This window comes from Panthera pardus, unplaced genomic scaffold (genome assembly GCF_024362965.1).
Source record: "Panthera pardus isolate Hobbes unplaced genomic scaffold, ASM2436296v1 HiC_scaffold_25, whole genome shotgun sequence".
Lineage (NCBI taxonomy): Eukaryota > Metazoa > Chordata > Mammalia > Carnivora > Felidae > Panthera > Panthera pardus.
In genome coordinates this window covers 722,087-747,310 of record NW_026526821.1, presented here as the reverse complement: position 1 = coordinate 747,310, position 25,224 = coordinate 722,087, and the positions used below count along the sequence as shown (strand labels likewise).

The window sequence follows — 25,224 nt, the reverse complement described above, 5'->3', positions numbered from 1 at the left end:
TGGCTGGGACCCCTTCACAACCCACACCCCTGCCCCAGGAAGGTGTCCGGGCTCCGGGCTGGCCTGCTACAGAGCCTGTGGTTGGCTGCTCTGTTGCTATGGCGGTGCCAGCTTGCAGCTTCTCTCCCTGCTGTCCCTGGGGCCATTTCGGGGTTGGGTCACTGTGTTCCGGCTTCTGCAGTGGACTGGGCCTGGTACCTGCCACAGTGGGGCCGGGAGCCAGGAGCCCAGTTCCACAGGAGGCTGCCCTGGGGCCCTCGGGTGTTTTTTAGAGGAGAGCCCTGGTCCTGCCAGCCTGGGCGAGGGCTCCCGAGCGGCCGGGTTAAAGCAGCTCCCCAGAGGGTTCCTGGGGCCCTGGGAAGGTCCTGTGCCCCTTCTGGAGCACCTTTCTGCCCTGGGCCACCTGGACAGCCAGCAGGGTGTGGTGCTTATGGGCTGCTATCCCGAGGGAGGGGCCCTGGGTCTGTCAGGTGGGTTCTGCCTCGGGGCGCCCCATCCTTCCTGTCTGCCCTGCCTCTGCTCTGTGCTTCCTGCACTGTTGACGTTTGGGGGTGGGGGCGGGGAGAGAAAGCAACTTGGTGCCAGACTGAAGCCTACTAGTAAGACAGATGCCCCCAGGGCACGGCCTCGAGAGTGTCTGGGATGGTGGTGACGGGCTGTGGGGCTGTGCACCCCCTCCAGCCCCGTAACCCCCAAGTTCCCAGGGGTCCCCTCTCCTATTTATGCGTCTCAGGCCAGCAGCCACCTTCTGAGGTACAGGGCAGGGCTCCCTAAGGATCGCTTAAGGTCTGGGGTCCTTCCCAGGTGACCCTCAGGCTCACAGGGCAGGAGTTCTCTCTGGTGAGTCCCTGGCGGGGGGGGGGGTGCCCCCATCTTGCCCTGAGGGAGAGTCTTGGGGTGGCCGTGGCCACTGCTCACTATGTGGGAGCCATGCTGTTCTGGGCGTCCCTCTGGGGTCTGCGGGGACTCAGTGGGCCTGAGGGCACGTCTTTACTCCTGCCTCTTTCCCCAGAGAAGAGCCTGGAGCAGGAGCTGACTACCTCCATCCTGGACATTGAAGACCTGGTCAAAAGTGGGAACAAGCACAAGTAAGACCCCTCCTAGCCAGGCAGCAGCCACCGCATCCTCCGGGCGGGTTCTGGCAGGACACCATGAGCCGTGGTCCTCGTTGCCTCGACTGGTCATAAAGCTAACAGTTGCTCAGTGTGAAAAACGGAAGTGTCTCTGAGGAGCACAGGCAGGGAAGCCGTCACCGCCGTGCTGACGGGCAGCTCTGGCCTCCTGGAGGACGCACTGTGGCTTCCAGCAGCCGGTGGGCAGCGCACCTGCCCTCCCCACTTGGCCCGTTCCCACAGAACATGCTTGCCTCTCTGCCGTATGTATCAGCCTCCTACGGCTTCAGGGCTCCAAGTTGTGCTAAGATGGGGTTCAGCGTTTTCTTTCTGACTGCCTCAGCTCTGTACCCAGGAATAGCATTGGGGTTTTTGTTTATGTAGAAATTTATTATTTTTTTTTTTTTTGCTTTAAATTTTTTTTTAACGCACATTCACTTATTTTTGAGAGGGCGTAAGCAGGGGAGGGACAGAGGGCGAGAGACACAGAATCCAAAGCAGGCTCCAGGCTCTGAGCTGTCAGCACAGAGCCCGATGTGGGGCTTGAACCCACGAACCACAAGATCGTAACTTGAGCCAAAGTCGGACGCTTAACCGACTGAGCCACCCAGGCGCCCCTGTTTATGTGGAATTTTCAATCGGTGACCCAGTCGAAGTCCCTGGTCAAAGACTCAGGTGTGAGTTGTGGGCCCTCCCACCGTCCCCAGGCTCCGGCTCCTGTCTGGGCCACGTGCAGCACGAGGGCTCCTTCCTCACGCCTGCCCCGCAGCAGGAGCCCCTCCAGAGACCCGGTCCCCCCTCTGTGGTGCTCACGGCGCCACCTCCCTGCTCCCCACAGGCTGTGCCCGTACTACCTGTCTCGGAACCTGAAGCAGCAGGCTGACATCATCTTCATGCCGTACAACTACTTGTTGGACGCCAAGGTGAGCCGTCTGCTCGCGTGGCTGCCGAGTGCTGACGTCAGCGGGTGTCCCTGGCCTCACAGGGGCCGGCGGGGCCTTTGCTCGTTCAGTTCCTGAGACTAGGCCCTTCCTCAGGGCAGCAGGCGGGTGTGGCTACAGTAGCCGCGGTGCTCGCGTCTGTCAAAACCCAACCACACACTTAAAACGGGCACTTTGTTTATGGAAACGTCAGCTGCAGTGGAGACACAGACGTTCTAGTCCTAGACCCCACCCACGTCACCCCGTCCCACCCCGAGGGAACGCTAGGCCGAGCCCCGCTTTGCGCCTTCTCCGTACCTCGGCTGTGTGGCGAGCGCGGTGTGGGGTCGCGTACCTGCTCCCTCGTGCCGTGTGTGTCGCCGGAAGGGCCACCTGAAGTCCAGCTCAGCGGGGGGTGGGTGGAATGGAGGGGACTGCCCGCGGCTCCGGCGGTGCGGTGGTGACGCTTGGGGAGGAGGGGGGGGGCCGGCCCACCCCTAGCTGCCTCGTGCTTCTTGGCTCCAGCCCTGCGTCCTTCCCCTCTTGGTGCAGAGCCGCCGGGCGCACAGCATTGACCTGAAGGGGACGGTTGTGATTTTCGACGAAGCTCACAATGTGGTGAGTAGTTGGGTGGCCGTTGGCCACACCTCTCCTTTGCCGCCTTCCTGCGGAGAGCAGCGCAGACCTTTCCGAGCCCCAAGCGAGGCACACCGGCCGGCCCCGTGGCCCACTTCCACCTGGAATCCCCCCCAGCACCCCCCTCCCGTCTGTTTTGTTCTCTTTGTCTCTCGGTGGACGCCTGGCCTGATGCTCCCCGTTGGTGGCCATAACCAGACTCGGCTCAAAGAGGCCACCTCCTGGCCCTTCTCTCTCACCTGCACCCTGCCTCACACGTTCCTGTGACCCCCACTCAGGGCCTGTGTTTCCAGGAATGGCTGGCCTTGGCCAGGGCACTGGAGGAAGGCCACTTGGGTGCTCTGGAGCCTTGCGTCCTGGGACAGTGGTGGCCACTCTCAAGCTTCTGCTTGGTTCCAGGCGTTGTTATGGGGGACGATAGGTCCAGTGGGCCGGATAGAACTTTTGAGGAAAACCAGGAATGTATATTTAAAAAAAAAATTTTTTTTAATGTTTATTTATTTCTGAGACAGAGCATGAGTTGGGGAGGGGCAGAGAGAGAGGGAGACACAGAATCCAAAGCAGGCTCCAGGCTCCAAGCTGTTAGCACAGAGCCCGACATGGGGTTAGAACCCACGAACCGTGAGATCATGACCTGAGCCAAAGTCGGTCATTCAACCGACTGAGCTACCCAGGCGCCCCTCTCTAGTTTTTTTTTAAGTTTATTTTGTTTTAGTGATCTCTACACCAAATTTGGGGCTTGAACTCACAATCCTCAGATCAGGAGTCGCATGCTCTTCTGACTAAGCCAGCCAGGTGCCCCCAGAAATCTATATTCTAATGGGAAATTTTCTGCTGACGAAGTTTCAGACACTCGTGTGGTTGGATGGCCATCTTTGGACCAGTTTGTGACCTGGCCTTAGAGACCGTGGAGGGGGGACTTTGGCGGGGGGGGGGGCCTCTGCTTCCTGTACCCTCATCCGCACCTTGGCTTCCTGGACCCCCGAGTCCCTGCCCCGTTTGGCTGTAGCGTGTCTGCTGGTCTCTCAGGAAAAGGTGTGTGAGGAGTCGGCATCCTTCGACCTGACCCCCCATGACGTGGCTTCTGGACTGGACGCCATAGACCGGGTCTTGGAGGAGCAGACCAAGGTGGCACAGCAGGGCGAGTTCCACTTGGACTTCAGTGCGGACCCTGCCGCCTCAGGTGAGTTTGCAGGTGGGAGACGAGAGACGAGACGGGCTGCCCGGTGGTCTCCGGTCCCAGCGCCTTCTTCAGTCGTCTGGGGACAAGGTGAACTGCGTTTTTCTTCAGCGTTTTACATTTGAGAGCGAGAGAGAGGGAGAGCCGGAGCAGGGGAGGGGCAGAGGGACAGAGATGAATCGGAAGCAGGCTCCAGGCTCCAAGCTGTCAGCACAGAGCCTGATGTGGGGCTTGAACCTGTGAGCGGTGAGATCCTGACCTGAGCCAAAGTCGGACGCCTAACTGACTGGGCCCCCAGGCGCCCCAAGATGAATTATGCTAGGAGGGTCTTGGGGCTTCACGGAGCAGGGAGTGGGTGCCCGCTGACCGTTCCCTCATTCTCTGAAGACCTTTCCACAGTTTCCCAGCGGTACGGACTCCACTGTATAAAAGTGAAAACTGCACGTGTTAACTGTGAAGTACGTCATTTATCAAAGACCCTCTAGCGTTACTCGTATGAGGCTCACTCTCCTCACAGTCCCCTCCCGGTGTTTTCCCGAACACGAGGGTAATTGTGCTGGACGTGCACGTGTGTGGTGGCCACGGTTAGTTGGCGTGGATCCGCTCCGCGGCCTCTGTCAGCGGCTGACAAGGTCACAGCAGGACCGCTCTGCCGTAGGCACCTCCCCTGCCTGGTTGCTAGAGGTTTGGGACGTTTGCGCTCTGCACGGCGGCGTCTCCAGAGGCTTCGCCGCGTCCTGCCGTCGGGCTCGGGGTGCCGGCGGGGGCAGCTGGAGCTTCCTCTCTGCGACCGGAGACTGAACAGTCTCCAGAGGGAGCAGAGGCCCCCCTGCGGGCTCCATGCGCCCTTCTTGCCCAGGGCACCAGCGTCTGCCCTCTCGGTCAGGCCTCCGCTGGCTCGCCCACAGCCCCGCGCCGATGGACGGAGGGTTCGTAAGCGGCGCTCGTGTGGTTGGCACAGAAGTTCTCAAATGTTTTGGTTTGGACCTTTATGTTCTTAACGCTTTACTGAATTCTGGGCGCCTGGGTGGTTCAGTCAGTGAGGTGTCTGACTCACGGTTCGTGAGTTTGAGCCCCGCATCGGTCTCTGTGCTGACAGTGCACAGTCTGCTTGGGATTCTCTCTCTCCCTCTCTCTCTGCCCGTCTCTGACTCACGCGCACACTCCCTCCCAAAATAAGGAAATGAAAACTTGAACCTAAAAAAGTTAAAGTTAAGAAGAAACCTTACTGATTCGTCTTCCCGTGAGTTATGTTTATTGACGATTACTATATTAGAAATGGAAACTAAACGAACGGAGACTAAACAGGTCACAACGATGTATTTGTTCTTGTGAGTAACGAGCCATTATGCGTTACGTGAGGCTCCAGGGCTCCCGCAACAACATGCCATAAGCCGGGCGACCTGGAACAACAGGACCCCCCTCTCCCCGCCCCCGCCCTGGGGCCCGAGTCTGAGGCCCGCACGTCGGCTCCACACGTCGGCTCCTGAGGCGTCTGGGGCGTCTGTCCAGCCTCCAGCCTCCGTTGCGTCTTCACGCGGGTTTCTCTCCCGTGTGTCTGTGTCCAAATGTCCCTCTTCTTGTAAGGACACCGTTCACGGAAGTAGGACCCACCGTCGTGCACAGTGACCTCATCTTAACGTGATCATATCTGCAAACACCCTGTTTCCAAATACGGTCACACTCACAGAGACCAAGGGTTAGGAATTGAACAGATCTTTTTATAGAACGTGGGTCAGTCCGTGGCATGTTAACACAAATAATGTTTTGTTTCCCTTCCTTCCTTTCTTTTCTTTCTTTATCTCTCTCCGCTCCCCTCCCTCTTCCTCCCTTCCTTCCTTCCTTTCTTTTGAGAGAGAGAGAGAGACAGAGACAGAGACAGAGAGCACGAGCAGGGGAGGGGCAGAGAGAGAGGGAGACACAGAATCCGAAGCAGGCTCCGAGCTGTCAGCACAGAGCCCAAGGCGGGGCTCGAACCCAGGAACTGTGCGTGAGATCATGACCTGAGCCAAAATTGGACGCTTAACCGACTGAGCCACCCAGGTGCCCCAAGAACGTTTTTCTTAAAAAACGACTGTATTTTAAAAATCGAAAGAGTGGCATTGTGTTACGGTTAAAAAGATCTGTTTAATAATCTGGCTTTGTCAAAGGTAGCTGGGCCGTAACTTTCTGCTTTTGCTCTGATGCGGTGCCGCCCATCACGTGCTGCGTTCATTTCCCGCTGCTGCTGTAGGTAGTGCCGGCGACGCCGGGCGACACAGATGTATCGTCTTCTAGGTCTCCCAAGTCCATCCAGGCCGGTCCGTCCGAGGGGAAAGGCAAACTGTGTGTCATGCTGAGGGGTGGCGTTGTCATGACGACAGGTGCGGCCCTGCAGGCCCCCTGAGCTGGTCTCGGGCTCCAGGTCCCTGAGCCTCACAGGAGCTTGTCTGCCCCCATGGAGCCCTGCCCGTTTGTACCCGTTTCACATTTTCCCTTCATCAGAACTGCTGAATCAGAGCTGCGTTCAACGCCCGAATGCACGTGTGTTTGAGTGAACAGCTACGTGTTTCTCTGCGAGGACACCTAGAAGTGGATTATCTGGATGGGTGGTCTTATGTTTTTCTTAAACCTTGTTATCTTGAGATTTTTATTTTCAAGTCCTGTGTCCTCTCAGAACTCTCTAAAGCGCAGTGACTTTGTCATAGTGTCTCAGTGTCCGCCATGCGACGTGCCCCCTCAACATGTGGTTTCAGACTTCTCTGCGTCCGCGGCTGCCTCCGCGGAAGTGTCCTGGCCTGCCGTACTCAGCTCTTGTCGTGGGCTCCGGTTTTCTTCTTCGGGGACGCGTTCAGAGCCTCCTCTGCCTCAAGGTCTTTCCTGTGTCTTTCCTGACTTGTAAAAAATTGCCCCCTTTCTCCTTCTGTTTCTCTGAAGTCGCCGTGGCAGACGTCCACTTTGGTTTTCCTTCCGATTTAGTCTTCGTTTTTAAAATCATCTTTTGTTTTTCTCCTGTTTCTATTTGAGTTCTGTGGACGGATGATCTCTTTTTGTGCGTCCTTCCCGATACTCTGGATCTCAGCGTTTGTTTCCCAAGAACAAGGACACTCTCGTGTGGCCTTGGTCTGATCGGGAGACCAACATCGATAGTGCACTCTTGCCAAGAATTTGTCCAGCCGTCCTCACTGTAGCCTGAGACACAACCAGAGGAAATGTCGTGGTCTGGGAGCCACGCCGTGGCCGTGTCTCTGTGGCCTGAGAGCTGTGGTCTGGACAGATGTCCTCTTCTGTGGCCTAGATACCTGTGAAGAGAAAGGTTAGTTACATTGGACGCCCTGCACTTGGGACGTGTGAGATGTGCCCTCGTGACTCCGTTCAGGACCGCCCACAAGTGCCGTGCCCTCGGGCTTGTATCACAGACGAGGCTCGGCACGTCTGTGTGTGCATTGTTGGTGACGCCAACTTTGATCACTCGGTAAGTGACGACTGCCGGATTTTCCTGCTATGAAGTTTCTGCTCTTCCATTTGTAATTTCTAAGTAATCTGTGCCGTCCGTTCGCGATTCGTCTCTGAAGTAACGATTACCGTAATGTTTGCAAAATGACGTGTCTTCTTACCCCTGGATGCCGCTCATTTCTGAATTGGAATTTCCCCGCATGGAAGACTTTGCTCCTCTGCGCGGCAGGGCAGCGTCCTTCCCATGCGTGCGGGGTCGCGGGCTCACGCACACGCTCCAGTCTGTCTGACACCGCGCGTCTCATCCTCGCTTTCTCCCCGTCTTCCCATCCATTTTGTCTTGTTTTTATTTATTTGTTTAAGTAATTTCGACACCCAGCGTGGGGCTCAAACTCAGGACCCTGAGGTCAAGAGTCGCCAGCCGGGAGCCCCGATCCATCCTTTTTATGTATTTATTTATTTTTAATCGTATTTTTTATTTTTTAAAATTTACATCCAAGTTAGTTAGCATCTAGTGCAACAGTGATTTCAGGAGTAGATTCCTTAGTGCCCTGACCCATTTAGCCCATCCCCCCTCCCACACCCCCTCCAGTAACCCTCAGTTTGTTCTCCATATTTGTGAGTCTCTTCTGTTTTGTCCCCCTCCCTGTTTCTATATTATTTTTGTTTCCCTCCCTTATGTTCATCTGGTTTTTTTTGTCTTAAAGTCCTCATGTGAGTGAAGTCATATATTTTTATCTTTCTCTGACTGACTGATTTTGCTTAGCATAATACCCTCCAGTTCCATCCATGTAGTTGCAAATGGCAAGATTTCATTCTTTTTGATCGCTGACTAATACTCCATTGTATATATACATCACGTCTTCTTTATCCATTCATCCATCGATGGACCTTCGGGCTCTTTCCATACTTTGGCTATTGTTGATAGTGCTGCTATAAACATGGGGGCTTTTTTTTTTTTTAGAATTTTTTTTTTAATGTTCGTTTATTTTTGAGAGCGAGCGAGTTGGGGAGGGGCTGAGAAAGAGGGGGGACAGAGGAGCCGCTGCAGGCTCCAAGCTGTCAGCACAGAGCCCGATACGGGGCCCTAATTCACAAACTGTGAGATCATGACCTGAGCTGAAGGCAGACGCTTAACCGATGGAGCCACCCAGGTGCCCCCCCCCCCATCCTTTCTTTGATAGTGGAAAAAGCTGGCTTCTGTTTTTCCCAATAGTCCACTTACTTGTTTTATCCTGGAATACCCAGACGGTTGTTTCTAAACAGCTCACGCATCCGTGATAACGGCAGGCTTCCTCGCCAGAGCCGAACACTCGCTCGTACCCGTTCTGTCGTCGGCCCAGGTGTGCAGCCCACATGCTGTGCCCTGGTGCTCGGCTGTGCCTGCAGCTCCACTGTCGTTTCGTCATCATCTCCGCTTCCTTTGCTCTCCTTTAGATTTCACTTCTTACGCGTTTTTCTCCCTCTGTTGATTTTATCGCTCTTTTGCTATTTCTTGAGCATTTGAAATGTTAACGTGGGTCCAGAAGTCATCGTCTGCTCGAGAAGTGTCTTGTCAGTCTCTGGTTTATTCTGTTTTGGGCTTTATTTCCCCCACGAAAGCAGCAGATACAAGCGTGTGTTGCTGCCTCCCTCTTCTCCCCTGCACGCAGGGCCGTGTGCTCCTTGGAGACGCGTGTTTGCACCTTACTGCTTTCGTTCCTAGCATGCCCTGCCAAGGCCTCCCCTTGCAGAGGCTCCCTCCTCCTCGGCTGCCTGAGTCCCCTGTGGATGTCCCATGTCCGTCTGTATGGCATCTAGGCCGTTCCCAACACCCCCGATCACAAACGGCGCCGTGAGGGCAACATGGCACATGCACTTCAGGGTCAGCTCCAGGATCCGGGGCTGCTATCGACAGGGAAGCATGCTGTTGGGCTGTTGAACCCTGGGCCCCTCATCACTGGTGGCAGGGGACCGTTTGCACTCCCACCGGCAGTGGGCAGAGGTCTGCGTCCCCACAGCCTTGCCCACAGAATGCGACGTTGGGCCTTTTCATCCTGCCGGTCTAATAGACCGGGCCGCGGTGTGCTGTTCGTTTGCTTTCCTTCCGGGAGTGAAATTGAAGGCTTTTTCAGTTGTTTCAGGAATGTGGATTTTGTTCTGGGAAGGGCTGTGCTGTGGGTGTGGAGTGGCTGATATCTTTAGTCTTCATGTGATGTCCTTGTTCTGTCCCGGAAAACCACGTGACACCAGCCCCCCCCTCCCCCCAGACAGCTCTCGTCTGTGAGTTTCTCAGACTTTCCTTGAGTTTGAAAAACCTTTACAGTCGGGAGGAAGGTTGATAAGGCCTTTTGCAGCGTGTGCCCTAATCAGATGCGTCTGATGTTTCTCTCAGGGCTGTGCTGGGGCTCCCGGGCTTGGGAGAGTGCCCTTCTTGTCCCGTCCCGCCAGCTGTGTGTGACTTAGGACCCTCGGCCCGGACCGCCAGGCGAGCCCCTTTGTGTGCGGGGCCTCTTTGCAGCCCCTGGTTTCTTCTCCTTTCCACCCCGTCCTCCCTGGAAGGAGGCCGCTCAGCACAGCCCACACCTGGGGCCCGTTCCCCTCGGTGTCCCTCTGTGGGACTGCACACAGGCCCGTGGTCTCAAGTGATGCCAGCTGGGGTGCCCGGTGGGCTTAGTCAGAAGAGCGTGTGACGCTTCATCTCGGGGTTGTGAGTTTGAGCCCCACATGGGGTGTAGAGATTTTTGTGAATAAATAAAACCTTAGGAAAAAAGACGCCAACTAACAAGCACAAAAAAAGATAAATTGGACATCATTGAAATTAAAAACTTAAAAAAGAATTTTTTTAAGTTTATTTTGAGAGAGAGAGATGGGGAGGCGCAGGGAGAGGGGGAGAGAGAGAATCCCAAGCAGGCCCCACACTGTCAGTGCAGAGCCCGATGTGGGGCTCGAACTCATGAAGCCATGAGGTCACGACCTGAGCCGAAATCGAGAGTCAGGTGCTTAACCAACTGAGCCCCCCCAGATGCCCCTGGTGATATTGTTTTTATAGGAAAAGCAGAATAGATGCTTGTTTTTTTGTTTTCCTTTATTTTCCCAATTTTCATATTTGGGAGTTTATTCTCGACTGCTTATTGGTCCCTTGTCCCCCTCAGGAGAGTGGGGATTTTTTGTTTGTTGAAAAAAAATTTTTTTAATGTTTATTTATTCTTAGAGAGAGAGAATGAGCAGGGGAGGGGCAGAGAGAGGGAGACACAGAATCCAGAGCAGGATTCAGGCTCCGAGCTGTCAGAGCAGAGCCGGACGCGGGGCCCGAACTCCTGAACTGCAAGATCGTGGCCTGAGCCGAAGTTGGACACTCAACCAGCTGAGCCCCCCAGGCGCCCCTCAGGACAGCAGTTTTAATGTCATCAGTGGGTACTTGTGTTTCAACATGGTCTGCTCTAAGCCTCATCCTCCCTGAACTCAGGGTCCCATCTTTGGCTGTTAGCGTGGCCCCGCCAGGCCTTGAGGGAGACTGGGATATTCCTCACCTGTCCACGCTTTTCCTGTCCCTCATCTGGCTCCAGCCAAGTCTCCAAGCGGCCCTGGTTTCCTCTCGCGGGAGATCTGATCTCGCAAGAGCCACGATGCGGGCGCTGGGACACTTTGTAGCTGGGTCGTTGTCCTGGGCCTCCAGCGAGCATCCGAGTGTGTGTGTGCTCCCGTGTCCCTAGAGGTGAGACACCGCCAGCTCACACCGCTGCTTCTGGCCCGCGTTCGGGCTGCAAGGGTTCAGAGCCTGTTGGACTGGTCTGTGCGAACCTCCAGACCGCCACGACTTGGGGAAACTGGCAGGAATCCGGCCCGAATCCTGTCTCCGGGATGCGGTGCGTGGCGGTAGAAAGTGACTGTGCGTTTGCCGCTCTCCCAGGGCTGCGCATGGAGTTGGAAGACCTCGCCAAGCTCAAGGGTGAGTGCTGCCCTCCCCCGCTGCAGCGTGGCCGGGCGGGCTGCACCTGATGACCCCTTGCCCACAGTGATCCTGCTTCGCCTGGAGGGGGCCATCGATGCCATTGAGCTGCCGGGGGACCAGAGTGGTGTCACCAAGCCAGGGAGGTAAAGGACAGTGGGTGTGCCCGGTTCTCCTTACAGTGCCCAGCTGCCCTGGCCCCGGCCTCTCCCGCTCTGGCCCAGCCCTTGGGCGACAGCGCAGCCACCCTTCAGAGTGAGGAGCTTCTGTGCGCATCTTCCCGCCAGCCTCCTCTTCCGGCCGCCCGTAGGCCCGGATGGCTGGCCGGGGTGCGCAGGACTGTGGTCTTAGCAGCCCAGGGCACCTGGCTTTATTTCCTAAAGGCAGGTGAGGGATCGTGGCCTGGGGCCGGTTGTAGCTTTCCTCAGGGCACAATTGACAGCTGTGCTGGGATCCAGCCTCAGGTTCTCGAGGTGTGGAATGTTCTAGAATGTGCTGGAGCACTGCTGCCTGCCTTCTTCCTGAGCCCATCTGTCACACTGTGCTCAGAGCCTTGTGGGACTCCCACTTGCTTCCCAGCTGCTCCAGGCCCTTCGGCCTTCACGGCCCAGACGGCAGGGCTTACCTGCCTCCCAGAGCCGCCCTGTGGGGCCTTGCCTTTTCCTTCACACTCAGGGCTCTGAAGTTTGGCCTCCTCCCAGGAGGCGGCCCGGGCCCTGCCTGAGCCTCTGTCCTCTGCAGCTACATCTTTGAGCTGTTTGCCGAAGCCCAGATAACCTTTCAGACCAAAGGCTGCATCCTCGACTCCCTGGACCAGATCATCCAGCACCTGGCAGGACGTGAGTCCCCATTGGGCCCCGCGGCCACCTTGGCCCCCACACTGGCCTTGACTCAGGACTGTAGCCTGCTGCACCCCCAGGCGGGAACGTTGCCCCCGGATCCCCCTTTCTGCCTGGGGTGTTGAAGCCTCGCTGCCGTTCAACGGGCACGTGTTTTGTAAAGCACGTTCCCTGGTCAGCCCCGGAGGGGAAGAGTGGTGAGGCACCTGCTAGGCGACCGAGCCACGGGTCCCGCCAGCCTCTCCCCTGAGCCCCCCGCATCCTGTGTCCACCCAGAGGCTGCACCGTGGGCCCGCTTCTGCTGGGTGGGGCCTTGTTCTCATCTCAGACGGTCACTTTGCTGTGCTCCCGGGCCCCGGGGTGGCCCGGCAGCCTCAGCCTTACTTGAGCACAGAGCCTGTTCTCATCCCACCGACCCCCCGGAGACGTTCTGGCAGCAGTGTGGGAACTGCCCCCCCGCAAGGGCGCACCCCACACCAACACTGGGTTGAGGCCAAGCTTGCTTGTGGCTCCTGAGGGCGGAGGGTCCAGGGTCTCCCCTGGCAGAGGTGCGGGATGGCCAGCGTCTGCTGCTCCCACAGGTATGGGGCCGTTCACCAACACAGCGGGGCTGCAGAAGCTCTCAGACATCATCCAGGTAGGGTGGGCTTATGGCGAAGGTACGGCGTCTCCTTTCCTGATGGGGATCGAGGGGTGCCTCCTTCTCCCAGGTTTGGGGCAAGGCCAAGGCGCCCACGCCACATGCTTCGAATCAACACCTGAAGCGTGTCTCCTCTTACCTGGAGGTGCGCTGCGAGGCCTTGGGGGAGCGGGCCGTGCTTGGCTGCTCTGGGCAGTCAGGTCCGGGGTGTGTTCCCCGGGTGCCAGGGGGCGTGGGGGCCTGGCGGGGTCCCCTGGGTTTCGGGCAGGCTTAGTGGCCACACCGTCCGCTCTCACCTTTCTCAAGTAATTTCTTGAAGCAGCTTTTCAGAGGTAAGTCAAAGCATGAGTCCATCACAGAGTGAGAGGCCATCGACTCTGTCTACCCAGCCCCGTTGTCTGGCCACTGGGCCAGCCCACCCAGAGAGGCATTCAGACACTAGGGGTGAGTGCGTTTGGGCAATGCCCGTGAGCCCAGGTGGGGCCCACGGGGCTGGCGTTCAGAGTCGGCAGGCGCGGCCAGCATGTTCTCTGGGCCAGACTGGCCTCTGGCCTCTGGGATCCACTTTGGGGTGAGGGCAGCCCCTCCTGGCGCATGCAAACCCCACCTTTCCCTAGCCAGGCCACCAGTGGGGACATCACACACCTCAGGGCCCGTGGACACGGCCGCCTCCTGCCCCCCAGGGTGCTGTCCTGTGTCCAGCTAGCTGTCTTTGGGTCTGGCTGAGCCACTTCTCAGCTCAAGTGGACGAGTCAGGGTCTGTTTCCCTCAGTCGAGTGGCTGCCGGGCCAGCTGTCGAGGACCATCCCTTTCTGAGGAAAAGGACCCTATGACGAGGGCCTCGCTAGCCCTTTCTTTTTTTTTTTTTTTTTTTTTTTTTTTAACGTTTATTTTTGAGACAGAGAGAGACAGAGCATGAACGGGGGAGGGGCAGAGAGAGAGGGAGACACAGAACCGGAAGCAGGCTCCAGGCTCTGAGCCATCAGCCCAGAGCCTGATGCGGGGCTCGAACTCACGGTCTGTGAGATCGTGACCTGAGCTGAAGTCGGACGCTCAACCGACTGAGCCACCCAGGCGCCCCTCGCTAGCCCTTTCTTAAGAGGACTCTTGGTGCTAGTGGTCCTTGCCGAAACAAGACACAGGAGGCTCTGTGCTCTGTGGTGCTTCTTCACACCTGCATGGCCAGGCGGGGGAGGTCCGACTGGGGTTGGGGGAGGCCAGGCGGGGGAGGTCCGACTGGGGTTGGGGGAGGCCAGGCTGGGAGGTCTGCCTGGGGTTGGGGGAGGCCAGGCTGGGAGGTCCGACTGGGGTGGGGGGAGGCCAAGCAGGAGAGGTCCGACTGGGGTGGGGGGAGGCCAGGCCGGGAGGTCTGCCTGGGGTTGGGGGAGGCCAGGAGGGGGAGGTCCGACTGGGATGGGGGGGAAGGGAGGAGGAGCTAGGAGTGGGTGATCCTGCAGCCCAGGGAAAGGCAGGTATACCTCCCCCAGAGCCACTGTGATCTGGTACCTGGGGCTCCGTCTCCTTGAGTGTGAAGTGTGGGTAGGTGTTGTCCTGGGGTACCAGGCCCTGCCTTGCTGTCCTCCCAGCACTTCTCTGAGGCGCTCCAGACCACTGCTGCCTGGGGCCATGGCCTCTTATGACTGTCGGGTCTCCAGGTACCCTGGCCCCTGTCTGAGACTCCTGCCAGGCGGGCCCTCTCCTCTGAGCTGCTCCCTGCGTGTACTCCCCACTGATCTCAGGGTCCCTGCAGATGAGTGGGCGCTGGGCCAGGGCTGCTGTCCCCTCCACAGGTGCCCTGAGCTCAAACCCGGTCCCACGCAGCCTCCTCCCCTCCCCAGATTCTCCCCCGCAGACTCACTGGAACCCAAGCACCTCTACCCCATTGGTTTGGAATTTCTTTTGGCAGCCGCTCTCAGTGGGCCTGGCAGATGGCTCCGTGTCCCTGCCTGCCCGGTGCTGCCTGTAGGCCAGCTTCTCTCTCTGGTGTGTCCCTTCCAGCTGGAGGAAGTGTGACCGGGCTCTTGCTCCTCCCAGACCTGACTCCTGTGGGAAGGGGGTGTGCTGGGCTGGCCCCAGGGCTGCAGGGGGTCAGTGGGCTGGCCAGACAGGTAGCCCATGTCACAGGCCGCACCGAGAGCACCCCCAGGCGGGCTGTAGAGCCTCGTACCTCCCGAAACTCAGATCCCCTCAAGGTAGTGTGAGAAAGGGGGTCTGCAGCCCACCCAGACAGAGGCAGCCTCAGGAGGGATGGGCAGGTGCAGCCTGCCCTGGGGCGGCGTGAGACCTGCTTACCTGCAAAGCCGTGGACAGGAAGCCGCTGGGCCCCAGGGCATCCTGGGGCACTCTTGGTGTTTCTGTCGGCCTCCTGGTGCTGTCTTACTAAGTTTTCCTTCTAATTGTAAAAGTCGTTTGGTTTTCTGAGCAGTCCCGCCACGTGGTTTGTTAACTTCCAGCATCGTGCGCCTTCTTCCCCAAAGTTATCTCTCGACTCTTTTTCTCCGTTTGTTGCCTTGGCCAAGAGTACGGTTCTCTTTATTTTTGTTAGGGGTCGCTTTTGTCTTTTTACTTCTGGGGGTGAACTGAGTCCCTTCCTCTGGCTCCCTGACCACCCCAGGCCTGCTCCCCGTGAGAGCACATGGATTAGCTACCACAGAGGGGGCCCTGCGGGATGGCTGTGTCTCCGGTGCCGTGGGGTCCTTCAGGAGAGGGGACAGGCAAGTGTGACTCCTGCCCCTCGGCCCGGAGTCCCACAGCAGGGATGCCATGAGCTCAAAGGCAGGGTAGGGGATGACAACGCCCTGAGCGTCCGTCCCGTGCGTGGGGGCGACTCAGGAGTGGTGGCCCCTGCTGTACGCTGTGTGACCAGCGTGTCTCTGCTGACTTTGTCCCCCACGTCTGCTTTTCAGATTGTGTTCAGTGCAGACCCTGCGGAGGGCGTGTCTAGTTCTGTGATGGGGCCTGGGGTCTCTCGATCCTACAAGGTAGGGGCTGCCTCGGGGACGGGGGGACCCTGGGGCTGGGTCTCGGGATGCTGTCCCCTCTGTCCCTCCAGGTGCACATCCACCCTGATGCCAGTCACCAGAGGACAGCTCGGCGATCAGACGCCTGGAACGCCACGGCGGCCAGAAAGCAAGGTATGGTGCCTGGGGGCGGGGCCGCGCTCCCCTGTTCCGGCTCCGCACAGCACCCACGGCCCCCCCCCCCCCCGCCCCGGGTGCAGCCTGCCCCGTGTGACCCCACAGCTCACCCAGACAGAGCCGGTGGAGACAGAAGGGCCTCAGAGCTGGCCGACGGCACAGGGCCTACCCAGAGTCACCTGAAGGGCTTCCGTGGAGCGAGGGCACGGCCAGGTGCCCCACCCCACAGGGAGGGGAGACCTGGGCACATTCACGTCGGCACAGGTGTGCTGCTTTAATGCCGTCCCACCGAGCGGACACGTGCGGGGCCAGCTCAGGCCGAGGCCACTCTCCAGACCCCAGGGTCGTGTGTGATGGCCACTCCGGTCCCTCCGGTGCTGCCTCTGTTACCCTGATCCCACGTCCCACTCTCCAGGTTTGTTACTGGTCTTACCTGCTTCCACGTGTCCTGGAGACGGGGCCACTTGTGACTCTTGAGGATGGGGTCTGTGTCAGGCATCCCGTGGCTCTTGGTGTGAGGCTAGGCTGGCCTGTCCTGGCCAAGGTGTGTGTCCCTGTGGTGTGGTGTGGTCCACACTGGTGGTGGCCAGTGTCCCGGCAATCCCAGGCAGAGTTCAGCACCCCAGGCGGCCTGGCCTTTGGAGTGGGCTTTGCCAGACACGTCTGGGGCAGTGGGTCCCAAGGTCAGGTCACTGTCCTGTCCCGGTCACCCCTCAGCATGGCCGGTGGCCTGTGTTCCGGGCCCAGCCCCCAGCCCTGCCGGCACACCCCCTTCCATGCCGCTGTCAGCCGTCCCACGGAGCCGAGCAGGAAGAGCGGGGCTGGGCCCGTGGGCAAGGCTGGCGCCAAGCAGGAGGGTCACAGGGTGCCCTCGGTGGGTCACCTGGCCTCTCAGAGCAGGAAGTAGCTTCCATGAAAGGCAGGGAGACCAGCGCAACCCTCGCGTGTTGTGAGGTCACAGGAAGCAGTTTGCACCAGCACTGGGGCCTGCCCCCCCTCCCCGCCCTGGGGGAGCACTCACACACGGGCAGGGTATGCAGGTATCCACGGCCAGCGGGGCGGGGCGTCGCGTCCCCTGTGTCCTGTGTACTTCGGAGCTCATGTGAATTCTCAGAAATAGCCGCCCCGAGTTGGGCGTTTGTGGGAAGCTGGTTCATTGCTGACCTTCCCGAGAAGCTAGGATGTGCGTGAGCAAGGGGAGGGCCGGCCCTGCCGGGAGAGGCCAGAGCACCCAGCCCCCGCTCTCCCCCCCCCCATCTCCGGCCAGATTCCCACCTGAAGGTGGAAAAACCTTCTCTGGCCCCAGGAGGGGACTGGTTCTTTTCTGGAAACAGCCCTGCTGACCCATGACCTAGTGTGGACTTTGGAGTGCTATTTAAAGTCATTCTGCTTGTGCTGGTTTAATTTCCTAAGCTTCCAGACCCAGCTGGGGGCCAGTAGGAGGCAGGCACTTTTAGGAACGGCTGCTTCCGGACACCACTGTCTTGTTGCCGGCGACTTCAGCGCTGGCGCTGCCTGCGGGGGACGGTCCCCTCCGGGAAAGCGCTGGCCCCGCCCTCCAGGGAAGTGCCGACCCCGCCCCTCCAGGGAAGCACCGACCCCGCCTCTGGGAAGCCCGGCCCCTCCCTCCTCTTCCTGGAGCAGAGCTTGGGTTCCGCTTCCTTTTCCAGGTGTGCCCTTCAGCCAGGGGCACGTGATGGCAGCCTGCCTGCCTGCTCTCGGTGCCCTGAGCCACACGTCCGTGTCTGCAAGTCTAGGTTGGGTTGGCTGGCCTTTCTGGAGGTGACCCCCAGTATGTTCCCCTTGCGGGCCTGCTCTGGGTCCACCCATGCTCCCGGGACGCCTGAAGGAGGAAAGAGGGGCCCTGGCCCAGACCCTCAGCTCAGGGCTCAGGCAGGTCCGCGTGTTCAGACATGTGCGTGTGGGCTGCGGGGCCCAGCGGCCGCCTGTGGCAGGCCTCCTGTGTCCCGCCCAGCCTCACACTCCCCCTCGCAGGGAAGGTGCTGAGCTACTGGTGCTTCAGCCCCGGCCACAGCATGCGCGAGCTGGTCCGCCAGGGCGTCCGCACCCTCATCCTCACCAGCGGCACACTGGCCCCCGTGTCCTCCTTCGCCCTGGAGCTGCAGATGTAAGGCTGCCCTGTGCCCTGTGGGGGCGGGGGTCCCAGGGCCAGCCGCGGGCCGCCAGGTGCTGGGGTTCAGGACCTCACGGGGGCCACCCTGCTGCCCCAGCCCTTTCCCAGTCTGCCTGGAGAACCCACACGTCATCGACAAGCACCAGATCTGGGTGGGGATCGTCCCCAAAGGCCCCGATGGAGCCCAGCTGAGCTCTGCCTTTGACAAACGGTAGGGGGCCTGGTGGATAAGGAGGTGGGCAGGCAGTGTGCCACCTGCTGGAACCCTCGCGATGGTGGGCCTTTGGCTTTGTGCAGGTTTTCTGATGCATGCCTGTCCTCCCTCGGCAAGGCGCTAGGTGAGTGCCCGTGGGAAGCTTTGGCCTCCATCCTGAGGTCCCACCCCACTGCCTGGTGTCTGGGGTCCCTGCCCTGCCTGCTGTCCCCAGGGGGTATCGTTGGCAGCCTCTCTGAGCACCTACTCCCGCTGACGTAGCCACGGTGGCACTTGTAGGCAACATCGCCCGCGTGGTCCCGCACGGGCTCCTGGTCTTTTTCCCTTCCTACCCCGTCATGGAGAAAAGCCTGGAGTTCTGGCGGGTACGTCCCTCCTCTGTGTGTCCTGGGGGTGGGAGGGGAGCCCCAGACAGCCAAGGCTCTGGCAGGGCCGGAGCAAGAACATTTGTGTGAGAAGGCAGAGGTGACTGCAATGTGGCCCTCCGCCTGCCAGATGTGACGGGTGTGATGGGCACCCCCTTTCCCTGTCTCTCCTCACAGGCCCGTGACTTTGCCAGGAAGCTGGAGGCCCGGAAGCCTCTATTTGTGGAGCCGAGGAGCAAAGGTGGCTTCTCAGAGGTCTGAGCTCTCGGGCTCCACTGCCCATCATGGCTGCCCCAGGCTGGCCACTGGCCCTGACGGGTCACCTCTTAAGAAGTTTGGGCATGGGGATGATGGCCCCAGACCCTCGAGTCTGAGGGGCCGTCATCGAAGCAAGCCTCCCCTGCCCCCTTACCCCCAGCCCTGGGGTCCCCATGCTTTCTGGGAAACATTGAACAGGTTCTGGGTCAGCCTGGGAACCTGTGCCATGAGGAAGCTTCTAGAACTCTGCTCGCCCACCTCCCAGCTGGGACAGCCCTTCATCTCAGAGGATGAGACCTGGGGTCTCGCTTCCGTGGATGGAAGGAGCTGACCGGTGTCTCCTCCCAGGTGGTGGATGCTTATTACACTCGAGTCGCCTCCCCCGGGTCCAACGGGGCTACTTTCCTGGCTGTGTGCCGGGGGAAGGTGAGGCTCTTGAGGGTCTGTGCCCCACACCTGCCGGCCTGTCTTCCCCCGGCTGGTGCTTGTGTCGGAGGCGGCTCACGGCTCGTGACCTGGGGGGCTGTGACACGGTGGGATGGGCCGGTCCGACCGCCTCCCTGGTGCCCCGTGTCCAGCAAGCAGGAGTGAGGAGGGTGCAGCCCTGGCATCCCAGGCTGGACAGCCCTTCGGTGGGCATCGGGTCTAGGCACTGAGAGTGAGCGCCCCTCACCGGCTGCGGGGGGGGAGGGTGGAGGAGCTTCCGGCAGTGTGAGGCCCCGGGAGCCGTGAACCCCAGGTAGGGCCGGGCTCAGGGTGGGAGGCTTCTCCCCACCCGTACGTGCGTGGCTGTGAGGACCTGGGCGTGGGCAGACCCTTGGGGAAGGCAGACCGGGGAAAAGAGTACTCACGCCCCCAGGCCAGCGAGGGGCTAGACTTTGCGGACACGAACGGCCGCGGTGTGATCGTCACGGGCCTGCCGTACCCCCCACGCATGGACCCCCGGGTGGTCCTCAAGATGCAGTTCCTGGACGAGTTGAAGGGCCGCAGCGGGCCTGGAGGTCAGGTGAGAGGCCACAGGCCTGGGTGGGAGTGGGGAGGAGGGTCTAGAGCCCCCATGACTGAGCCCCCCCCCCAACAGCTCCTCTCCGGGCACGAGTGGTACCGGCAGCAGGCGTCCAGGGCTGTGAACCAGGCCATCGGGCGGGTGATCCGGCATCGCCACGACTACGGGGCCATCTTCCTCTGTGACCACAGGTGCGGCTCTTCTCCACGCAGCCTCGAGGGTGGCCAGCTAGGCTCTGGTCCTTCCCTCAGCGAGCGTGAGCCTGGGCTGTGGGCCGTGGGCCATGGGGTGGGCGGGGCTCCCCGTCTGACAGCCGACGCCCTGCCAGGTTCACTCACGCGGATGCCAGAGCCCAGCTGCCCTCCTGGGTGCGCCCCCACGTCAAGGTGTATGACAGCTTCGGCCACGTCATCCGGGACGTGGCCCAGTTCTTCCGTGTCGCCCAGAAAACTGTGAGTTCCTAATGCCCAGCTGGCTGCGTCCTCACGCCGTACCCAGGGGAAGGGTCTGTGCGCGACCCCAACCTCTCTGTGACTGTCCAGATGCCCGTGCCGGCCCCGCTACTCGCTGCCCCAAGTCTGGGTGAGGGAGAAGGTGCTGTCATGGTGGCCGTGTCGCCCGGCCCCCTCTCCACCAGGAAAGCCAGGAGTCTGGACGTGCACGTCCCCAGCCTGAGGCGGAGACCCGTGGGTGCGTTTGCCTGAGGGACACGGCTGGGCAGGGGCCCTGCGGGCCGGGGGCCTGGGGTGCTTCCCGCTGGCTACCGGTGTGCTTGGTCCAGTGACCAGAGTGCCTGTCTGAGCCTGAGTGTTGCTGGGACAGACCTGACTTGTCCCCCGCCCCCCCCCCCCCCCCGGTCACCCCCTTCCTCCCACGGGCTTTGCTGCTGATATCTGTGCTCCCACAGGGTCGCCGACCAGGGACGCCGAGAGCAGCCTGTGTGTGGAGTACGGGCGGGAGCTGGCCCTCGCTCAGCAGAGGCCTGTGGGGCTGCTGGCAGCCCTGGAACACAGCGAGCATCTGGCTGGGGGGCCTGGGGACAAGGCCTCCCCTGGGGAGGAGGAGGTGCGGGAGGCCGCAGAGACAGACCCGTGCCCCCCACCCCCCACTCCCAAGCCTGGGGCACATCTACTCTCCCTCCTGTAAACCCCCTGGTCAGGCGGGTGGTTGAATTTCGGCACATCCCTGGCACGCCCCCCCGCCCCCGCCCCCGGTCCTCAGCTGGTGCTGCCCTACACGCCCCTGCTGGTTCTCTGGGGGTTGGCACGAGCAGTCAGAGTCCAGCTCCTGCTGCCCCAGAGGTCAGCCCTTTCTGGGAGCCTGAGCTGGGGGTGGGGATGGGCAGGGGGGACACAGCTCCTCACCTGGAGCCTTTGCGCTGGAGCCCTTAGCTCTGGCCGGACCTGGAGCCCCCGTGCCCTGCTTGCCGCAGAGTCCCTTCCCCTCCCAGTCCTGCTCCCTGGGGCCGGGGGTGAGCCCGGCTGCGACAGCAGGCGGCCCCTCCCCCCATCCCTTCCGTACCCTTCCCGTCCGGGCCACGGGGGAGGCTGGTGGGGCGGACCGAGGAGAGGCCTCTTCTCTCCCACTGTGGGCCCTTGCAGTGTCACAAGGGGCCTGGGGGCTCTGAGGGCGTGGCCAGGACCACAGCGTGTCCCCCCCCAGGCAGCGCATGTCTCCACCCTGTCCCTCCCACGTGAGAAGAGGCCTGCACAGCAGCAGAAAGGAGGCAGAAGGAAGATCAGGCTGGTGGGCAGCCGGGTACGTGAAGCGTCCCACGTACGGGGTCGGGTGGGAGCCCCAGGCTGCACGGTGCCGACCAGGGAGTGTGAGGTGTGGCTGGGCCTGGCCTCCCTGCTGCCTTCCCAGGGGTGCAGCCTGGCCCCATGCCCTTGGCTCTCCAAGGCCTGCCCCCCACCCCCAACCTTTGTTCAGCTGGAATGTTTAAAGGAGGGTCTTTTAAGCCTCCTCACCTTCACTGGGTGAGCCTATTCTGACAGCTCCGAGGGCCTCCTCCCGCCCTCCTCTTGGGCTTGGGCCCCCTCCCGCCTCCCGCCTCCCTCCTGCCTCCCAGCATCTTTGCAGGGCCCGGCCTGCATGGGCTCCAGGTCTCTTTTGCATTTTAACTTCTTACCTTGACAACCTTTCAGACCCCGCAGAGCTCCCAGCAACGGCATGGGGTCCTGCGGCCCTGCCAGTGCGGCCCTGCCCGGGGCCCACGGGGTCCCTCCCACCGGGGGTGGCTCCTCCACACTTGGGAGTCCTGCCAACTTGTGGTCAGCTTTGGGCCTTTCGTTTCCTTTTGTCTTTCCTGGAGACCACTTTGTGGGTGGTATGACAGGTCCAGCTGGACGGACGTCGGGCCCTCGCCCTTTGGGCGGGTTTGGTGTGGGGCTGGCAGCCAGGTCAGCTCCCCCTTAGCTGAGCCCTTGGCTCAAGTGTGGGTGCTGACGTGCCCGAGTGTGGGGACGGTCTGCCTTCCCAGCCTCAGATGAAGGATTTAAGGGCAGTTGAGTCCCTCTGAACCAGGAAAGCCCTGGAAAGCCCCATGCACCACCTGCCTTTGTCCATCTCCCTGGGCGTCTGGGAACTAATGCTGTCAGGAAGTGGGTGGAGTGGGCGGAGACTGGGGGGCCTGGACCCCTCCTGTCTGGTTTCCGTGTTCTCTTGCTGAGAGCCCCGGCAGCGTCCGGGCCTGAGCTGTGCAGCACGAGTGAGGCACAGTGATGTCTTAGGTCCCCCATCTGGTCAGAAGTGCCCTCTGCTGTGGGCTGACCGTCCTTCGGGCTGGGGCTGTCCGCTGCTGCGTGGGCGCAGGGAACTTGGCTGAGGAGTAGGAGCCCCCGACCCAGGGGAAGCAAAACTACACTTGGCCTCTGCTGCTCTCCAAGGGGCATGGCTGTCTTTGTGGATTCCCTCCTGGGGCCAGGCCAGCCGTGCCCTGGAGCTGGGGTGTCCCTCCCAGTGCCTGTGCTCCACAGCAGCAGCCCAGCGTCCCTGGGACAGGGGAGGGTGGGTCCTGACTGATGGGGCCCCTGGCCCTGTGTCCAGCAGGAGGGGCCGGTGGCCAGTACACAGGCGGGCAGGGCCAAGCTGTTCATGGTGGCCGTGAAGCAGGCGCTGAGCCAGGCCAGCTTCGACACGTTCACCAGGGCCCTGCAGGACTACAAGGGCTCTGACGACTTTGAGGCTCTGGTGGCCTGCCTCGGCCCACTCTTTGCTGAGGATCCCAAGAAGCACGGCCTGCTCCAAGGTGCCCTGGCCCGCGGTGGTCCCCCGACCCGGGGGCAGTGCGGCAGCCGTGGCGGGGAGGGGGGCTTGTGGGCGGGCACCAGGGTCCGTGGTTGTCCCTGCTCCCTAGAAAAGGTTCCGGTGCACGGCCCCTGACCCCAGAGCCCTCCACCCAGCTCAGCACGCGGGGGCCGCATGGTGGAACCGTTCCAACAGGCTTCTACCAGTTCGTGCGGCCACACCACAAGCAGCAGTTTGAGGAGGTCTGCCTGCAGTGGACAGGCCATGGCTGCGGCTACCGGCCTGAGCACAGCCTTCCTCAGAGGCGGGGCGCTCTGTCAGCCCAGGCCCCCAGGGGTGAGCGGGCGGCACCCCGGGTTCGGGGGGCGGGGTGGTGGGCAATGCTAGCTTGGCCCAGCCTCCCTGCTCGTGGGTGGGACTGTTCACCCGTGGAGGCCTGCTGAGGGTGAGGTGTGTGTCCCCCAGAGCATGCATGGCCCAGGCTGGGACCCTGTCCCCACCTGTGTCTGCCAGGAGTGGGCCCTGCACCTCAGAGCCTGGGAGCCTGTGTCCCCAGTTGCAAACAGTTCACCCCCGAGCAGGGACTTCCCCAAGGATAGGTATCAGGGAGGGGGGTGGGGAGCTGGCTTAGGAAGACCCCTCGGCCCCAAGGAGGGGACTTTCCGGCAAAAGAGTCACCCCTCTCCTTTCTGGGCTTGGTGCCCACTGGGGTGTCTCTGCTGGTCCCCTGGCAGCAGTTGGCTGTGGTGGGGGCTCAAGCCTGGGTCGTGCTGTGGTCAGAGGAGGGTGGCAGGTGTCAGTCTCCCCTTGGACAGACCTGCCTCCTCCCCAGGGAGCACTCCAGACCCTTGGGAACCAGCTGGGTGGTTCGTTGTGTGTCCCTGTTTCTTCAGGAAGGAGGGAGTGTGACCCAAAGCTGACCCTGTCCCAGGGTGCAGCCGGGCAGCTGGACCCTGGACAGCACCTGAATCAAGGCAGGCCTCACCTGGTCTCCGGACCGGCCCCGGCAGGTACCAGTCCCCAGAGAGGCTTCGAAGCAGAGCACAAGAGCCCTGGTGTCCTCCCTGGGGGGCGTGGGTGCCGTTCTGGCTCTGCAACCCCAGAGCGAGGGAGCAGGCTGGTGTCAAGGGTGCCAGGGGAGCTCCCTCGGGCCCCAGATCCCCGCCATGATCCTATCCACCTCCCCACCAGGAGACCCCGGCAGCTGTTCAAAAGACGGGGGATCTGGAGCCCCCAGGGCGGAGAAGCAAGGCCCGCGTGTGGGGAGCGCCTACTTGGCCGATGTCCAAAAGGCCCTTGGGTCCGTAGGCTGCAGCCAGCTCCTCGCAGCGCTCACCACCTACAGACGGGACGGTGACTTCGAGAAGGTGGTGGCCGTGGCGGCCGCACTCACTACCTCAAGGCCCGAGGACTTGCGCCTGCTGGAGAGCAAGTGGCCGCGGAAGGGGCGGGGCTGGGGGTGTGCCGGGCCGGGCCGGGCCGCTGCGGGCGGGGCCTGACCGCTCTCCCCACAGGGTTTGGCGCGTTCCTGAGACCTCGCCACCAGCAGCGCTTCCGGCAGGTGTGCGCCGACCTGAGGGGCCCGGCTGCCCCGAGCGCCGGCCCTGAGCCGCCGGGTCCCCAGGACGGGACTCCCACTGTGCCTCCCGACCTCGCCCACGGTGATTCCAGGCCAGGTAGCGGCGGCGGGGGGGTGGAGCAGGGGGGAGACCACCTGGTGCCCCCGGAGCCCCACGCAGCCCAGCAAGGTGGGCCGCAGATCAGCCCGAACCACCCTTTCAGACTCGCGCCTGTGTCTCCAGGCCCCCCAGGACAGGACACACCGGGGAGGACCCAGAGCAAGATCTTGGCCTTCCTTAGACCGAGGCAGGCCGGGGATGCGGGGGCTCCCAGCCAGCCCCCCAGCGCCCCCCACAGGCACGCGCCGTCCGAGTCCGGTAGGTCTCCTGGGAGGGGCCGCAGGGAGTGTGGGCAGTGGGGGCGGCGCAGCTGCCAGCGGCGCTCACAGCGGCCCCCTTGGAGCAGGCTCGGCGTGCCCCGGCTGCGGGGCGGAGGACACGGTCCCTTTCCAGTGCCCTTCCTGCAACTTCCACCGCTGCCGGGCCTGCTGGCGACGGCTCCTCCAGGTTGGCGGCAGGACCCTGCGGACCCGCCCGCTGCGCGTCCGC

The 25,224-nt window shown here is 61.4% G+C and overlaps 1 protein-coding gene and 1 long non-coding RNA gene across 8 annotated transcripts in view; one reads left to right on the top strand and one right to left on the bottom strand.

Annotated features, from left to right (window-relative positions):
* The window catches only part of RTEL1 (regulator of telomere elongation helicase 1), a 31,767-nt gene that overhangs the window by 6,000 nt on the left and 543 nt on the right, over positions 1 to 25,224 (top strand). The window contains exons 7-35 of one of the 7 annotated variants that reach the window (XM_053889998.1): positions 1,013 to 1,088; positions 1,951 to 2,035; positions 2,585 to 2,650; positions 3,698 to 3,851; positions 11,176 to 11,214; positions 11,282 to 11,360; positions 11,956 to 12,053; positions 12,635 to 12,690; positions 15,600 to 15,674; positions 15,746 to 15,827; positions 17,826 to 17,958; positions 18,062 to 18,175; positions 18,262 to 18,302; positions 18,458 to 18,543; positions 18,721 to 18,798; positions 19,150 to 19,227; positions 19,661 to 19,807; positions 19,883 to 19,998; positions 20,136 to 20,259; positions 20,350 to 20,497; positions 20,715 to 20,872; positions 21,470 to 21,565; positions 22,859 to 23,057; positions 23,252 to 23,392; positions 23,950 to 24,066; positions 24,248 to 24,484; positions 24,571 to 24,732; positions 24,839 to 24,993; positions 25,082 to 25,182. In XM_053889998.1, the coding sequence (XP_053745973.1) occupies positions 1,013 to 1,088; positions 1,951 to 2,035; positions 2,585 to 2,650; positions 3,698 to 3,851; positions 11,176 to 11,214; positions 11,282 to 11,360; positions 11,956 to 12,053; positions 12,635 to 12,690; positions 15,600 to 15,674; positions 15,746 to 15,827; positions 17,826 to 17,958; positions 18,062 to 18,175; positions 18,262 to 18,302; positions 18,458 to 18,543; positions 18,721 to 18,798; positions 19,150 to 19,227; positions 19,661 to 19,807; positions 19,883 to 19,998; positions 20,136 to 20,259; positions 20,350 to 20,497; positions 20,715 to 20,872; positions 21,470 to 21,565; positions 22,859 to 23,057; positions 23,252 to 23,392; positions 23,950 to 24,066; positions 24,248 to 24,484; positions 24,571 to 24,732; positions 24,839 to 24,993; positions 25,082 to 25,182 (3,241 nt within the window). Of the gene's footprint in view, positions 1 to 1,012; positions 1,089 to 1,950; positions 2,036 to 2,584; positions 2,651 to 3,697; positions 3,852 to 11,175; positions 11,215 to 11,281; positions 11,361 to 11,955; positions 12,054 to 12,634; positions 12,691 to 15,599; positions 15,675 to 15,745; positions 15,828 to 17,825; positions 17,959 to 18,061; positions 18,176 to 18,261; positions 18,303 to 18,457; positions 18,544 to 18,720; positions 18,799 to 19,149; positions 19,228 to 19,660; positions 19,808 to 19,882; positions 19,999 to 20,135; positions 20,260 to 20,349; positions 20,498 to 20,714; positions 20,873 to 21,469; positions 21,566 to 22,855; positions 23,058 to 23,251; positions 23,393 to 23,949; positions 24,067 to 24,247; positions 24,485 to 24,570; positions 24,733 to 24,838; positions 24,994 to 25,081; positions 25,183 to 25,224 lie in introns of all 7 variants that reach the window. The other 6 variants (XM_019426259.2, XM_053890000.1, XM_053890003.1 and 3 more) reach the window with 6 other exon arrangements.
* On the bottom strand, positions 5,710 to 11,438 carry LOC109253398 (uncharacterized). The gene is made up of 2 exons (XR_008417658.1): positions 10,796 to 11,438; positions 5,710 to 7,129 (listed from the first exon to the last, which is right to left on the bottom strand). It is a non-coding gene; the product is annotated as an uncharacterized LOC109253398 (long non-coding RNA).